Source organism: Neoarius graeffei, chromosome 10, assembly GCF_027579695.1.
Source record: "Neoarius graeffei isolate fNeoGra1 chromosome 10, fNeoGra1.pri, whole genome shotgun sequence".
Lineage (NCBI taxonomy): Eukaryota > Metazoa > Chordata > Actinopteri > Siluriformes > Ariidae > Neoarius > Neoarius graeffei.
In genome coordinates, this window is record NC_083578.1 from 36733098 (window position 1) to 36749955 (window position 16858).

The window sequence follows — 16858 nt, forward strand, 5'->3', positions numbered from 1 at the left end:
TTTAACACACACACAAAAAAATCTATTCTGGAGTAACTTTTGTGAACCTTTGAAAAAAAAAAAAGTATAATCACGCTCGTTGGTGTGTTTTTGACGCCATATATCTACCGTCCCCAGTTCCTCAATCATATTGCACAATACCTTAGTTTTCTGTAGTATAGGTCCCTGTTCAAAAGGATGTTTATCTAACTTACGGTTCAACACACAATTAAAATCCCCTCCCACTATGATAAATCCTTCAACCTGAGTGGTTAAAAGAGCTGTGATTTCTTTAAAGAAGTTGGGGTCATCTTCATTTGGAGCGTAAATGTTTAAAAAGGACATCTTAACCCATCTGATTGCACCAAAATGTCGTGCCCCTTCTTGTCTTCGTACGTGTTCTCTGAAGTAAAACCTAGTGATCTATGACACAGAATTGCAACTCCTCTTTTTTTTTACCCTTTTCACATGAAGCACTGAAAACCTGCCCTACCCATTCCTCCTAAGCTTTTTGTGTTCTATATCATGAAGGTGGGTCTCCTGAAGTAACGCGATTGAACTGTTCAATCTTTTTAACTGGTTCATAATTTTCTCTCTCTTTATGGGATGATTAACTCCATTTATATTGTAACTCACTACCGTCAACTTGTCCACTTTTGTAACTTAAAGTATTTTTATAGAAACCTGTTGTTTTAATACTCTGATGGTATTTTTTTCATTCAACCGTACCATAATAACCGAGATCAAGATAAAATCATAAGCCGTAGCTACCTTGATGATATTGTTTGCCAAGAGACACAGAACATTCATAACAAAGAGATAGAATGATTTTTTTGAACATGAAAAACAACTGTGAACTCCCAGTACTTTCGTGGATTGTCCCTGAAATGAAATGAACAGAGTCTTAACCTTACAAACAGACTCAGGGGATCTCCACTCCCGATCTTCACTGGGCAGAGAGAAAGGTCTCTCTGGGTAGAGTGCACAAAGTGCAATAGCAACAGTCCACCAGGTTGTCCCAGAGATGTCCTCACATCGCCACGATAGCAAAGTTTGCCTCATATTAGATGGTGATCATATCCCCCCCATCCCACCCCGACCCTAATACTCAGCTTATTTTCTTATAATACTATAGCCTGAATCAATTCTTTCCAATCAGTAATTTACAATAAACGATGGTCCTGTTTCATCTCAGCGTGTCCCCGTTTTAACCCTTTGGTGACTGACCCCTTGAAAATGGTTCCTCCAGGAACGATGACGTTTCAGTTGTCAAGACAACGGAAAAACTAAAATACAAAAACAGAAAGATACGTCACAATGCTCTTGTGCACAAAACAAAATGCTCTTGTATTTGTATTTTAGTGCATTTGCTTCTCTTTTCTTTAGCTTTCTGATTTCTTGTTAAATCTATTTTGTACACTCAACTGTACAACATCAGTTTCCCCATTTGAGATCTGTATTTTTGGGGAGCTGTGTTAGTGATGTATTACTGTGGCCAATAGTGAAGTAATGTGCATCTCTGTTTTTGGCAGCAGAGGCATGATCAAGCGTTGGCTGTGAATGGTGAGGAGTCAAGTTGAACCAGTCAGGAACGTGGGACAAGGTGCACCTGTGTCTAATTACTGGCTGTCTATTAACCTGTGTCTCTGTGTGTCTTTCAGACAGCCAGGAACGAGAGAGAGAGAGCTGTGACACCCTGTCGTGCACGCATGTGTGTGTGTGTAGTCCATCCATCCATCCACCCACCCATTATCCGTAACCACTTATCCTGTGCAGGGTCATGGGCAAGCTGGAGCCTATCCCAGCTGACTATGGGCGAGAGGCAGAGTACACCCTGGACAAGTCACCAGGTCATCACAGGGCTGACACAAAGAGACAAACAGCCATCCACACTCACATTCACACCTATGGTCAATTTAGAGCCACCACACTGCAAAAAACTGACAACTGAATTTGAGGAGAAAATTCCTTAATACTAGTGAAATTATCTTGCTGCATGGACAGATAATTTTACTTGACAAGACATCTCGGAATAAGTTGGTTACAGTCTAGAACTAGTTTTAATAATCTCAGAGTTGGTGTCTTGTATTTTTATAACTGGAAATGCTAGATTGTTTCAACTATATTCAAGATATCCTAACTGGTTAAAATATCATTTTTGCAGTGTAGAAGAAAACAAGACACCAAATCTGAGATTATTAAAACTAGTTCTAGATTGTAACCAACTTATTCCAAGATGTCTTGTCAAGTAAAATTATCTGTCCATGCAGCAAGATAATTTCACTAGTATTACGGAATTTTCTCTTCAAATTCAGTTTTTTGCAATGCAATTAGCCTAACCTGCATGTCTTTAGACTGTGGGGGAAACCGGAGCACCCTTAGGAAACCCACACAGACCCAGAACATGAAAACGCCGCACAGAAAGGCCCCCGTCGGCCACTGAACCCAGAACCTTCTTGCTGTGAGGCAACAGTGCTAACCACTACACCACTGTGCTGCCTTGTGTGTCTAGCGTGCCTACAAATTAGTAGAAATCACTGAGAAGTGTTCATAAAATCAAAAGGATACCCTGAATTACAGTGCTTGCATCCAGTTCCTCATTGTCCACTCACCCAAAGTTGTTACACTGGTGCCAAAACTCAGGACTGAGGAACAAACGCCGCCATGGAGTCCAAACCTGTCAGAGAGCTCCTTCAGATGCTCGCCAACAACTTCCAGCACCAGCATCACGCCCTCATTGTGCTGTCAGTAGACTGAAGCAGCGCTTCTGGGCTCTGCTCGAGGCCCAGGCAGAAGACCGGCAGGTGATCTGGAGCTGGGTACAGCCAATGGGTGTCCCAGCGGTCATCCCTACAGCCAGCGTGCTCATCCAGCTGGTCAAGATGGGGCCACAGGATGACCCTGAAGCCTTCCTCGAGCTGTTCGAGCATGTCATGGAGGCAAGTTCATGGCAAGTCTCACAGTGAGCTGTGAGGCTGATTGCTGCTCCTGTTCGGGGAAGCCCAGCTCGCCACTTGGCAGCTCCTGGCCACTAACTTGCTTGAGTACCCCGACCTGAAGCGGGCCATCCACAACCCAGAAGAGCAGCGCCAGCACTTCTGCTCGCTGGCATACGGCAAAGTAGGCTGGCCATTTGCATTCGCGTAACAGCTCCAGGATGTCTGCCAACAGTGGCTGCTGGCAGGCAAGTGCGATGTCAAGACCATTGAGTGATTGACACTGGAGCAGTTCATCGCCCAACTACCGAATGAGATGTCAGGATGGTTCCGATGTCACCGAGCGGCATTGCTGGAGGAGAAGGCGGTCCGGCTGGCCGAGGACCACCTGACAGCATTTCTGGGAGCAGGTGCTCCTGCAGCTTCTTGTTATCTCCTTCTCTCACTTTCTCCCTCTCCTCAGCATTCCCCTACCCCAGCCCTGTGGAAACGGGGGCCAATTGGTTAGGCGTGGCTCGCTTTTACTCAACACTGAATTTAAAAAAGGGATATTTGCAGATCCCCTTGACTCCATTATCCCATGAGAAAACAGCATTTTCCACTCCATTTGGTTTGCACCAATTTCTCACCCTTTTTGGGTTGTTTGGGGCCCCAGCAATGTTTCAGCATCTGATGGACTGAATTCTCTGTCTCCACAATGCATATGTGGTGGCCTATATAGATGACAATCATCTTTAGTCATGATTGGGAGCAGCATTTACAACATCTCAGGGTGCTCCTGAGGTCACTTAGGCATGCTGGGCTCACAGCAAACCCAAAAAAGTGTGCAACTGGATGGGTGGAAGTACAGTATCTGGGCTTCCACTTGGGTCATGGGCAGGTGTGTCCCCAAATTGATAAGACTGCAGTGATTGCAGCCTGCTCAAGACCTAAGACCAAAAAGGAGATGAGGCAGTTCCTGGGGCTGGCTGGCTGGCTATTATAGATGGTTCATGCCCAGTGTTGGGCACGTTACTTTCAAAAACTAATTAGTTATAGTTACTAGTTACTTTTCCCAAAAAGTAACTGAGTTAGTAACGGAGTTACTTTGTCATAAAAGTAACTAATTACCAGGGAAAGTAATTATTCCGTTACATTTTGTTCCCCCTCAAAAAAAATCAAATTCAATTAGTGTAATCATAATAAAAGTGAATGTTAAATGTGTTTAATGACTGAAATGGACACTTAACAGAACCAATTAGTAATGTTATCTACACTATATTAATATGTTTGTGGGACAATGTGAGATAAGACATATATCAAATGTAATATATTTTTGTAGTTATTAAAATTATGTTACTAATTACTGGCCACTGACGAGGACAAACGCTTTGTTCCTCGACATAATGTGCATTGCACGTAAACACTCTTGCCTTTTATTTCAAGTAATGAAAAGTAATGTCTGTATTTCCAATGTGAAAGCGCAGTGCTGGGCTGACCGCTCGCCATCGCTGTGTCTTCCGATTGAAAGCATGCGCAGTAGTGCAGTAGGCGTGGCCTACCTACATATGTTGTCCAAATCTACTCTGATTGGCTTACTGTGCCGTTGTCTCGTGTCTCCCCGCCCCACACTAAAGCAGAGTAAAGAAAGGCTTGAACGAGCAGCGTGCCAGATGAGAACAGCTTTAATAAAGTAACGCATAGTATTTTATTGTAAGTAACAGGAACGGCGTTATAACGATGTAAAAAGTAATTAGTTAGATTACTCGTTACTAAAAAAAGTAACGCCATTATTTCTAACGCCGTTATTCCCATCACTGTTCATGCCTAACTTTTCAGATGTCACCAGCCCACTGACTGACCTCACTAAAAAGGAGGCACCAGATCTGGTCCAATGGGTGGGGCCATGTGAACAGGCTTTTGCTCAGGTTAAAGAGGTTTTGTGTGGGAACCCGGTGTTGCAGTCTCCTGGCTCTTCTCTCCCTTTTGTTTTGCAGACTGATGCATCAGACCGAGGGCCAGGGGCTGTTCTTGTCCCAGGTGGTGGAGGGGGAGGAGCACCCAATGCTGTACATCAGCCACAACGGTTCCATGCACGAATCAAAGTACAGCACCATAGAAAAGAAGTGTTTGACCATCAATGAGCAGTCCTCACCCTCCAGTACTACCTGCTAGGATGCCCTTTCACCCTCTGTTCCGACCATGCCCCGCTCTAGTGACTCCACTGCATGAAGGATGCTAATGCATGAATCACTCGTTGGTATCTGGCCCTTCAGCCCTTTAAGTTCGAGGTGGTCCACAGGCCAGGGGCACAGATGGTGGTGGCACTACCCACCAAGGGAGTAGTGAGTTGCAGGCCGGACTGCTCCCAGGCCTGAGTCAGGTGGTGGGGGGCATGTGGCAGCGAGGGTGTGGTCAAACGTCAGCTGTGAACAGTGAGGAGTCAGGTTGAACCAGCAGGTAACATGTTATGAGTTACACCTGTGCCTAATTACTGGCTGTCTAATAACGTGTGTCTTTCAGATAGCCAGTAACAACAGACAGAGCTGTGTGTGTCTGTGTGTTTGCATTCGTAATCACTGAAAAGTGAAAGTGCAAAACTAAAGCACACCTTGAACTGTTGCACCTGTCTCTATCATTGCCCCCAATCAAATCCAAGAGAACCATTACAGAAAGTTCATTGCTTGTGTGTGTGACATTCAGGGTTCCCGCTGGTGCTCTTCACACTCGTCATTGATGAACATCATCAGTGATGAAGAGAAAATGAATAGCAGTCGTCACAGTGATGAGTATATTTGTCATCATTATCAGAAGTCATCTTTTCTAGAAATCCCTCCACAAATCCCCATGTTTGCCGAAATCCAACCACAGTGAAGAGATGGTGGAAAGCCAGAGTGTAAACAATGAGCATGTGCTTGTGACCAATCAAAATTGACTACACATAATGACCAAGGTTTTGACCAATGGCAATGTGTCTTAATTGACCTGGTGTGGTGGTGTAATTATCTCTGCGTGAACCAACCAATAGTGCGGTCTAAGCTGGCAAAGTTTTTTTGAGCGGGCTTCTTTGAGCACTGAAGATGATTTAAGGGCTGAAATATCCACAGGGGAGACACACTCAGAGCCCCTACCATCCGCTAGCATATCAGACAGGGTCAGTAATACAGGGGTTGGTTTAAAAGAAAAAACAAACAAACAAAGTGAAAGTGCTGTCAACTGGCAATGTCATGATCCACCCCGGACTTCCACTCCGGAGATTTAGTATCTCCCAGCTCAGCGCAATCCAGATCCGGGACGGGACTTTCATCTTGCCGGCATTTACTTTCTGGTCTGCTCTGCTGTGTATAAATAGATCATTCTCAGAAGGTGACTTTGCCAGAACATCTTGTCTGTTTCTCATGTCGTCTCTGTGCCATTTTGCTTCCTGAATTTTTGCTCTCTGTTTTTGCCTATTCTTTGCCACAGTTTTTGCACTCTCGTTTTGACATTTTTTCATGTTTTTGTGCTACATTTTTTGTTTACAGTTTTTTTTTGTCTGGACTATTTTTGCTATTTTTGTTTGTTTATTCTCTTGGACTTTAATTAAATATTTTTTTATTCATTGGATTTTCTGGTTTGCATTTCTGCTTTTGGATCCTACTCACCACATCTCGTCACCCATAACAGGCAAACAACTGAAGGGCTCTATATTTCAGATGGCAGAGCATGTTGAATCCCCGTGGCTAATGCTGTGGCATCATTAGGTGCTATCACTTGGGGCTATAGCCCCCAGGTATTTTCACCCTCAAAAAAAGTAAGAGCTTAATAGAAAACAACTGACTTGGATGTTATCTGGGATTTTGAATGCTGTAATATAATAATTTATCTTATAATTGGTGCCTTTGTGGTCCTAAAGGAGAGATATGCGAGTGAGAAATGATATAGTTTAATTAAACTGATGATAAGTTTTACTAGGGACATTTAAGTCAACTGACACATGCCTCAGTTTCCAGAGACATTATGGGTGTTTAACTTAATAATAAGGAAACAGAAACTGAACGAACTACAGAAATTTAAAGACGCAATGCCAAAATCAGTAATAAAGATGTCATAACCTTTGAATGTGTGTGGGTGATAATATTGTCTTGTAAAGTAAGATACAACCTCCTCATCCTATCAATTCCAATCTCCCTTAAAAATACAAGCCCTAGGAAAACTTGACTTCCTCCCTGGTCTTTTCAAAAGTTAGAAATGCCCCTGGGCTAACAAAGGCATGATGAAAAACGCAGTGTCATTCTGTATTCAGTTTGTACATCGACAGGAAATTCAAATTCCTTCTATATTTTATATGTAATGGAGAGGACTCACTGTATCTGTACAAATATTTGAATTGTGCCAGTTTGGTTGGTATAAACCTGTATTAAGTCTAATTTGAAAAGTCGGTAACAAAAAAAAATACAGACTAAGAAAAAAATGAAGAATACTTATTTGACTATTTTTCAAGGAAATAAGTGGAGAATATTTTTCAGAACCCAGGGGGAACCCTGGACATTATCAAACTCTTGACACTATGCACACACAAGCTAACACTAGTGCATTTTCAAGTTGTCCTATCTGAAACGTCCAGGTGTATGTCGCGTCTAGTGTGTGATTTTGTGTAAAATGATTTCAGGCAAATTGGGCCTTGAAACTAGGTCCTGTTACAAATCAGGGCTTGATACTATTGGCTCATGCAAAAAGAAGAGAAATAAAGTGTACTATACCTTGTTCTGCCAGCGGGTAACATTGCCAAAGCCGCCAGTCCCAAGTCTCTCCTTAAATTCCCAGGGGCCACAGTTCTGGGGCTGCATAGGGGGGGGACGACTCATTATGACCCTGAACCTTCACAACTGCCATGCAAAGAAGTGTACACAAATACAAATTTATTTAAATGCAATAAAAACAGTATGGTCAATTATTCAAAGGTTATACTATACCATATAACACTAAAAACACTGACTTAAATCACCAATTAGATATAATAAAGTTTACATTTATATGTATTAAAATGACAATTGCTATATAAAGTTGAGATAACGGAGATAACTTAAGATAATTCAGATAAAGTTAAGTGAAGTTAGTCTTCATGCTAATATAATAAATTTGCTGGTGACACAATTGTACTTTGTGACTATATAGGACACAGTTATACAACCCCAATTGCAAAAAAGTTGGGATACTGTATAAACCATAAATAAAAGCAGAATGTGAAGATTTGCAAATCATAGAAACCCTATATTTCATTGAAAATAGTGCAAAGACAACATATCAAATGTGCAAACTGAGAAATTGTATTTGTTTTTTGAAAAATATATGCTCATTTTGAATTTGATGTCAGCAACACATTTCAGAAAAGTTGGGACGGGGATAACAAACAACTGAAAAAGTTGTGTAACGCTAAAAAAATGATTTGGTTAATTGGCAACAGGTCAGTAACATGATTGGGAGTATCTCAGATAAAAAGAGCATCTCGGAGAGTCTGGAGTGGAAACCACTGTATGGACTCAGGAACACTTCAGAAAATCATCATCTATGAAAACAGTTCATTACTGCATCCACAAATGCAAGTTAAAACCATATTTAAACAATATCCAGAAACACTGCCACCTTCTCTGAGCCTGAGCTCTTTTATGATGGACTGAGGCGAAGTGGAAAACTGTCCCAAGGCCTGACGAATCAAAAGTACAAATTCTTTTTAGAAATCACAGAGACCATATCCTCCAAGCAAAAGAGGAGAGGGACCATCCAGCTTGTTATCAGTGCACAGTTCAAAAGCCAGCATCTGTGATATGAGAGTGCATTAGTGCACATGATATGGGTAGCTTGGACAGTGGTGTTTGAAAGTTTGTGAACCCTTTAGAATTTTCTATATTTCTGCATAAATATGCCCTAAAGCATCATCAGATTTTCACACAAGTCCTAAAAGTAGATAAAGAGAACCCAGTTAAACAAATGAGACAAAATTATTATACTTGGTCATTTATTTATTGAGGAAAATGATCCAATATTTATATCCAATACATGTGCAAGTGGCAAAAGTATGTGAACCTCTAGGATTCGCAGTTTATTTGAAGGTGAAATTAGAGTCAGGTGTTTTCAATCAATGGGATGACAATCAGGTGTGAGTGGGCACCCTGTTTTATTTAAAGAACAGGGATCTATCAAAGTCTGATCTTCACGACACATGTTTGTGGGAGTGTATCATGGCACGAACAAAGGAGATTTCTGAGGACCTCAGAAAAAGCATTGCTGATGCTCATCAGGCTGGAAAACGTTACAAAACCATCTCTAAAGAGTTTGGACTCCACCAATCCACAGTCAGACAGATTGTGTACAAATGAAGGAAATTCAAGACCATTGTTACCCTCCCCAGGAGTGATCGACCAACAAAGATCACTCCAAGAGCAAGGCATGTAATAGTCAGCAAGGTCACAAAGGACTCCAGGGTAACTTCTAAGCAACTGAAGGCCTCTCTCACATTGGCTAATGTTAATGTTCACGAGTCCACCATCAGGAGAACACTGAACAGCAATGGTGTGCATGGCAGGGTTGCAAGGAGAAAGCCACTGCTCTCCAAAAAGAACAGTGCTGTTCATCTGCAGTTTGCTAAAGCTCACGTGGAGAAGCCAGAAGGCTACTGGAAAAATGTTCTGTGGACGGATGAGACCAAAATAGAACTTTTTGGTTTCAATGAGAAGCGTTATGTTTGGAGAAAGGAAAACACTGCATTCCAGTGTAGGTATCATGCCGCCATCTTGGTCTAAGAACTACAACTACCAGGCAACTTCCGCGTTGACTACGTCACGCGTGGGTGGGACCACGCGCATCACATTCCTCAGGTTTCACATAAAGAGACTTGGAAAACTTCATTTTTCTTTGTCTCTAAGTTCTGATCCTGAACGGAACGGACCTAAGAAGAGACACTCACCATCAGACGTCTGAACCGCGCGTTTCCTCCTTTATCTAACTCTGATTAAGTTAGATTTCAGAAACACGCGATCATCAACTCTAGCGAGTTATTAACCGGTTCGCAAGTACTACTTGTCTTTTAAACGCGTACGCGGCTGCGAGCAAAAGGCAGTTTCCTAAAGAGCTCTTCTCTTTTCTTTCTTTTAAATCCGTGCACGGTGTTGAACAAAGACTTTTCGTCTTATCAACTGCGAAGCTTCTCCAAAGAACCTCTCCAAGCTCCAGTGAACATCTGATTCGTCAGAGACTCCTCTCGAAGCGCAAGCTTCCGCCTCGAATTTCTGCAGACAAAGGCGAGACTTTTTGCAGTAAGAAAAGGCACTGGGAAATATTAGTCTTAGTAATTAATTCACTAAGTGTGAAGTTAGAGTCAGGAATAAAAGTGTGCACACTGTGTATTATTATTGATTTTCTATTATTTGGTACTATTGATTTTCTATTATTTGGTACTATTGATTTTAATTTTGTTAATCAATAAGTCTTGCACTCTCTCTCTCCTAACATTCTGATTCTCATTTAACTCACTCATATTGTGACCTCATTAAGATTTCAGAATGTTTTGCCTCTAAAAAGGGCCTTTGCATGCTTAGGAAGAGCCCCTCCTCCTTCCCCTTTGTTCCAAGAGGTCCTGTATCTCATCTTTGAATTAAATATCATAAGTCCTAAGTTTAATTCAACCTTGATAGCAATTCTCCTGTTTACATTTAAAGCCATATAGACTACAGATGACTGTTTGAATGTATTTTGACCATTAATTTCTGGTTTTTGACACACATAGTTTACTAGGCCTGAAGAAAGCACATGGTGTAGCTAGCCTTTCTTTGTCTAGTTAGAATACATAGCTAATCACTGGGCTATACACACACACACACACACACACACACGTGCTCATTAAACTTTGAGGATTCCCTCCTCCAAGATTGCAGATAAGACACCCTGGTCCGTCCTGGCACGGACGGGGACACACACACACACACATACATATACCAAGATTGCAGATAACAACATAGCTCACAAGTTAAAACTGCTTATACACACACACACATACACACACACACACACACAGAGCCCTACTCTGTTATAAAGTTTTCATTCTGTTGCCATTCAATTATTAAATTCTTACTTTCCTTTTTTATTGATTTCCCTTTTTATCTTGTTTATAATAAACTCCATTAATATTGAAATCATGTATGGTGTCAATCTACTGTTCCAATATGCTGAAGTCACACACATCGTCAAAGAACTCTTAAGGTGTATGAATAATTAATTAGATGCAGTTTGGTAAGTGATAAACTTTGAATTATCAAATTTTAAACGATTCTTCACTTGATTCTTTAAATGATTCACTAAATGATTCACCAAATGATTCACTGATTCGATTCACTGACTCGATTCATTGAATGATTCATTCAAACTGATTCAAATGAGACTGATTCTATGGTATGATTCAATTCAAATGAGTCAAATTAAACGATTCAATAGGATTGATTCATTTGAGCTATTAACCTTCAAATTTAATGAGACTGATTTCATTTAATTATTAAAGATTGATCATTTGATACCAATCTACATATCCATAATCATTAATTACACCTACACCAGCATAAGAACCTTATCCCATCTGTGAAACATGGTGGTGGTAGTATCATGGTTTGGGCCTGTTTTGCTGCCTCTGGGCTAGGATGGCTTGCCATCACTGATGGAACAATGAACTCTGAATTATACCAGTGAATTCTAAAGGAAAATGTCAAGGCATCTATCTATGAACTGAATCTCAAGAGAAGGTGGGTCATGCAAGACAACGACCCTAAGCACACAAGTCGTTCTAACAAAGAATGGTTAAAGAAGAATAAAGTTAATGTTTTGCAATGGCCACGTCAAAGTCCTGACTTTAATCCAATCGAAATGTTGTGGAAGGACCTGAAGCGAGCAGTTCATGTGAGGAAACCCACCAACATCCCAGAGCTGAAGTTGTTCTGTATGGAGGAATGGCTAAAATTCCTCCAAGCCAGTGTGCAGGACTGATCAACAGTTACCGGAAACGTTTAGTTGCAGTTATTGCCACACAAGGGGGTCACACGAGATACTGAAAGCAAAGGTTCACATACTTTTGCCACTCACAGATATGTAATATTGGATCATTTTCCTCAATAAGTAAATGACCAGGGCGGCACGGTGGTGTAGTGGTTAGCGCTGTCGCCTCACAGCAAGAAGGTCCGGGTTCGAGCCCCGTGGCCGGCGAGGGCCTTTCCGTGTGGAGTTTGCATGTTCTCCCTGTGTCCGCGTGGGTTTCCTCCGGGTGCTCCGGTTTCCCCCACAGTCCAAAGACATGCAGGTTAGGTTAACTGGTGACTCTAAATTGACCGTAGGTGTGAATGTGAGTGTGAATGGTTGTCTGTGTCTATGTGTCAGCCCTGTGATGACCTGGCGACTTGTCCAGGGTGTACCCCGCCTTTCGCCCGTAGTCAGCTGGGATAGGCTCCAGCTTCCCTGCGACCCTGTAGAAGGATAAAGCGGCTAGAGATAATGAGATGAGGTGAGATGAGATAATGAGATGAGAATGAAGTAAATGACCAAGTATAATATTTTTTGTCTCATTTGTTTAACTGGGTTCTCTTTATCTACTTTTAGGACTTGTGTGAAAATTATCATGATGTTTTAGGTCATATTTATGCAGAAATATAGAAAATTCTAAAGGGTTCACAAACTTTCAAGCACCACTGTACATCTGGGAAGGCATCATTAATGCTAAATGACATATACATGTTTCAGAGCAAGAATCTCACATGCAAACAAAATCTTTTTCAGGGAAGGCCTTCCTTCTTTCAGCAAGACAATGACAAACTGCATTCTACACATATTAAAACTGCATGGCTCTGTAGTAAAAGAGCCTGCCTGCAGTCTAGGCCTGTTTCTCATTTAAAACATCTGGCACATTATGTAGTTCTAAATATGATAAAGAAGACCCTGAAATGTTGAGCAACTGAAATTGTACATCAGGCAAGAATGGGACAACATTTCTCTTTCAAGACTAAAGCAATTGGTCTCCTCAGTTCCCAAACATTTACAGAGAGTGTTGTTAAATGTAGAGGTGATGCAACACAGTGGTAAATATGCCCGTCCCAATTTTTTTTGAAACACGCTGCTGACATCAAATTCAAAATGAGCATATATTTTTCAAAATAACAATACAATTTCTCAGTTTCATCATCTGATATGTTGTCTTCGTATCATTTTCAATGGAAGATAGAGTTTCCATGATTTGCAAATTATCACATTCTGTTTTTATTTCCAGTTTACACAGCATCCCAATTTTTTTGCAATTGGGGTTGTAGAATACTGCGAGTTGGCCTAGTGGTTAGTGTGTCCGCCTCTTGATCGGGAGATGGTGAGTTCTACTCATGGTCGGGTCATACCAAAGACCATCATAAAAATGGTACCTACTGCCATCTGGCAAGGCACGCTGCAATACAGATGCAAGTGGGGAGTCAAACTCTCACGGTTACCAGAGGACTAGCCCCCCCACTGTAACCCTAACTATGTAATAGGCGAGAGGGCGAGGGCTACGGAAATGGAGATTGGCACCACCCTACGCGCCACATGGCGTGAGAAGGACTTTGTAGAAGCACGGTATTTATCATACTATCTGTTATCACCCAAATTAGGATGGGTCAACCAAAATGAGGATGGGCTCCGTTTGAGTCTGGTTCCTCTCAAGGTTTCTTCCTCCTGTTTTCTGAGGGAGTTTTTTTTTTCTTGCCATCGCCTCAGGCTTGCTCATCAGGGATAAATACAGTAAGCCCTCAGTATTCGCGGGGGTTAGGGACCAAACATGGCCGCGAATAAGCCAAAATCGCGAATACTTGTAACCCCCCCAAAAAAAAACTGCTCACAAATGCTTATTTTGATGTCTAAAACACTCCCTATACCCTAGGCTATACTGCCGCAAAACTCTTCCCTTCCTTTAGCATATCGAGAAGTCCTACCTTCTCCTACAGCATCATTACCTTCTTCTGGCGCTTATGTTCCTTGGCAGGAGCCTTAGAAGATGCAGAGCGTTTAGGAGCCATTGTAGGGCGTAAAAATTATTCAAAAATACCAAGAACGCACAACACATGAACAAGTCTAAACTACGGGAACCACGAGACTGTACTGTACAATGCGCTCATTCGTATCAGCCAATGAGCAGCAGCCCGCCATTCAAACTTCAGCCAATTGCGAGCGAGCATTCGGCTCCGAGAATGTAGCAGTGCGTAAACGTTCGCAGTGCGTAAACGTTCGATATGTTCGCCGCAAATGACCGCGAATTGCTGAGATTTCCGCGAATGTATAGGAGATATGTTCTATATAAAATCCCGCGAATATGTGAATTCGCGAATACTGAACCGCGAATAGGCGGGGGTCTACTGTAAATTCATTAGGGATAAGATTAGTTTGTATCTTTAAAGTCTTTATTTTTCTGTAACACTGCTTTGCGACAGTGTTTGTTAAAAGCACTATATAAATAAACTGATTTGACAAGTGAAGTAAATACATGCAGAGTTTTTGCGTTTTGTTTGCTGATAAAGGAGACGCACAAAAAGGAAAATGAAACCAAATCAGTAGGGCCTCAAATTAGTGTTTTAAATAGCAACAGACATAATAATATAAATAACCAAAATGAGAAAATTGCTTGTTTTTTCACTTATATTCAAGGCAGCAAATGAGTATTCAACCCAAATTCCCGTTATTTATTTTGTGATTACAAAAATATCATACAAATTATTTCAGTACCACTATGTGGCCTTAAAGCAGGAATGAAATATAATTGCTTATTTTGTATGATCACTTGTTTTTCCCCAAACCACATCCACTTTCTTGCATTTGATTCTGCTAAGTATATTTCTTTTGCAATAACGATAGCTTTGCTAGATTAGATTAGACTTTATTGATCCCTTTGGAAGCGTTCCCTCAGGGAAATTAAAATGCTTGGCAACATCAGAGGATTTTTGTATGAGAACAATAAATAAAACATTTGTTATGATAAAATACCATGTGTTCTTGTGCTGGGACATCAATAAAAAAAAATCAAGAAAATTGTGTGCAATGTACATTTATTACATCATGGATCCATTCATCCATCTTCTACAGACCCTTTTGTGCGTGACATCATGCATCATGTGATAATTTCTCCTGAGGGACAACCAGACACCGTCTTTCCTGTAAGCAAGGCTTAGGTGGGGTTTACATTAGACCGTATCAGCGGATCATCAGATTAACGTTTTTAAAACGATTAGCGTGCACACAGCAACGCCAATACACGATTCGCGTGCACACAGCAACGCCAATACACGGATACGCTCGGCTCCGCAGGCATCCTGCGCTCCAAATCACTCCACCCTGAACAGCGAGTGCCCTCTGGAGGGTGCGCACTCCGGCCCTGCGCAGCTCACAGAGCGCGCGAGTGAAGTGTACGAGCAGTGATTCGGGACTGAGCCGCTGTGTGTGTGATCCTAGTGCATATCGGGCATGCGCGTCACTTACCACTTGCAAGTTGAAGGATGGCAAGCCTAAAGACAATCATAACTACACAATGGGCAGTATTTGCATCAGTATTTGCAGTATTTTCATACTTTTATACTCTTTAATGAAAGGTGATACAAGGCGGAAGTCCGCGCCGTTTTTCAGCAGTCGCGTCACATGACCAACGCCAGCGAATCAGGAAGGTGGATGTCACAGTGACGTTGTCCAATGACGACGCCAGCTAGAGCTCAGCACAGCGTATCCGCGTATTCTCAATGTTTACACAGCACCGGACCAGACACGATCTGGATTGAATACGTGGACCCTGGCGGATTCCCGTTTCCCGGCGTTTCCAGGCGTTTTAATGTAAACGGACAGTGCATCCGTGAAGAAAATGAGACAGATACGGTCTAATGTAAACTTGGCCATAATCTGTCTTAACCCTCTGGGGTTGAGAGCTTCGCCGGCGGAGCTCGACAGGTTTAGAATGAGTAGGTCATGTATTTAGATAAATATCTTCATGAGTTTTTTGGGTTTTTTTAAATCATACAAGCATGATAAACATATTGACAAAAACTTTATACTTTCCTATGGGCCCACTGCCAAATAATATTATGGCTTTTAAATTGCCTAAATTGGATGAAACATAAAACTTGTCACCTTACTCGGTCACACTGGAGTTGGAGCGCTGAGCACCCACTTACACATTCATAAAAGACTATTCACATGGTAACGGCATAATAATCACTTTCACTCTTACAGTTTCGATTGGTTTCTCTTTCACGGTGGGAACGTCCACCATAAACAGGATAAAATCTGTCATAGTTTAGGTTATTTGGAGGTAAAACTTGTTGCGAGATGGCACGCAGATTTGATGTGCTTCGGATAATTCAGGACAGTAATTCAATTTCAAGACAGCGATTCAATTAATGATTCATTTCATGATTCAGGACAGCGATTCAGTTCAGTCTTGAGAACTGTGACGCAGTGCCTTTTTTTTTTTTTTAACTTTGACTCGTCCCTGCCAAAAATCAGCTCAAGTAAATGTTTATTCTATTTATAATGAGCAGATCGACTGATGTGTGCACTGTAGTGTATACACAGGAAAAATTTCCAGAGTTAAAAGTATTTTCCTCAAAAATAGCTAATTTTGCTCGATTTTGAGTTTAGAGAGTAAAATTTGGACTTAGAGTGAGAGCAAAATTACAGAGTAATTGTGTAAAAGAGTAACAGAGTTGGTTGTGGCTCTGAACTGAGTAAAATAGTACAAGAGTTAATTTCAAGACACACTGAATAGAGTAAAATACCAAAATAAAGTCAAATACCAGATAAATTAAGCTGTTGTAAAAAGCAGTTTTAGAACTGTGTTGGAATGTGTGAAAAAACATTACCTTACCCACTGTGACTTGACCTGATGGGATTAAGAGTTAATCTGATGGGATTATGGCAGTGGGAGGGGTTTTCACTCTTCTCAT

The 16858-nt window shown here is 41.4% G+C and overlaps 1 protein-coding gene across 3 annotated transcripts in view; it reads right to left on the reverse strand.

Moving 5' to 3' along the window:
- Positions 1 to 16858, reverse strand: part of ikbkb (inhibitor of nuclear factor kappa B kinase subunit beta) — a 270093-nt gene that overhangs the window by 204451 nt on the left and 48784 nt on the right. For all 3 annotated transcript variants that reach the window (XM_060931748.1, XM_060931749.1, XM_060931750.1), the window contains exon 2: positions 7637 to 7762. In XM_060931748.1, the coding sequence (XP_060787731.1) occupies positions 7637 to 7741 (105 nt within the window). In that variant the 5' untranslated portion in view covers positions 7742 to 7762. The remainder of the gene's footprint in view (positions 1 to 7636; positions 7763 to 16858) is intronic.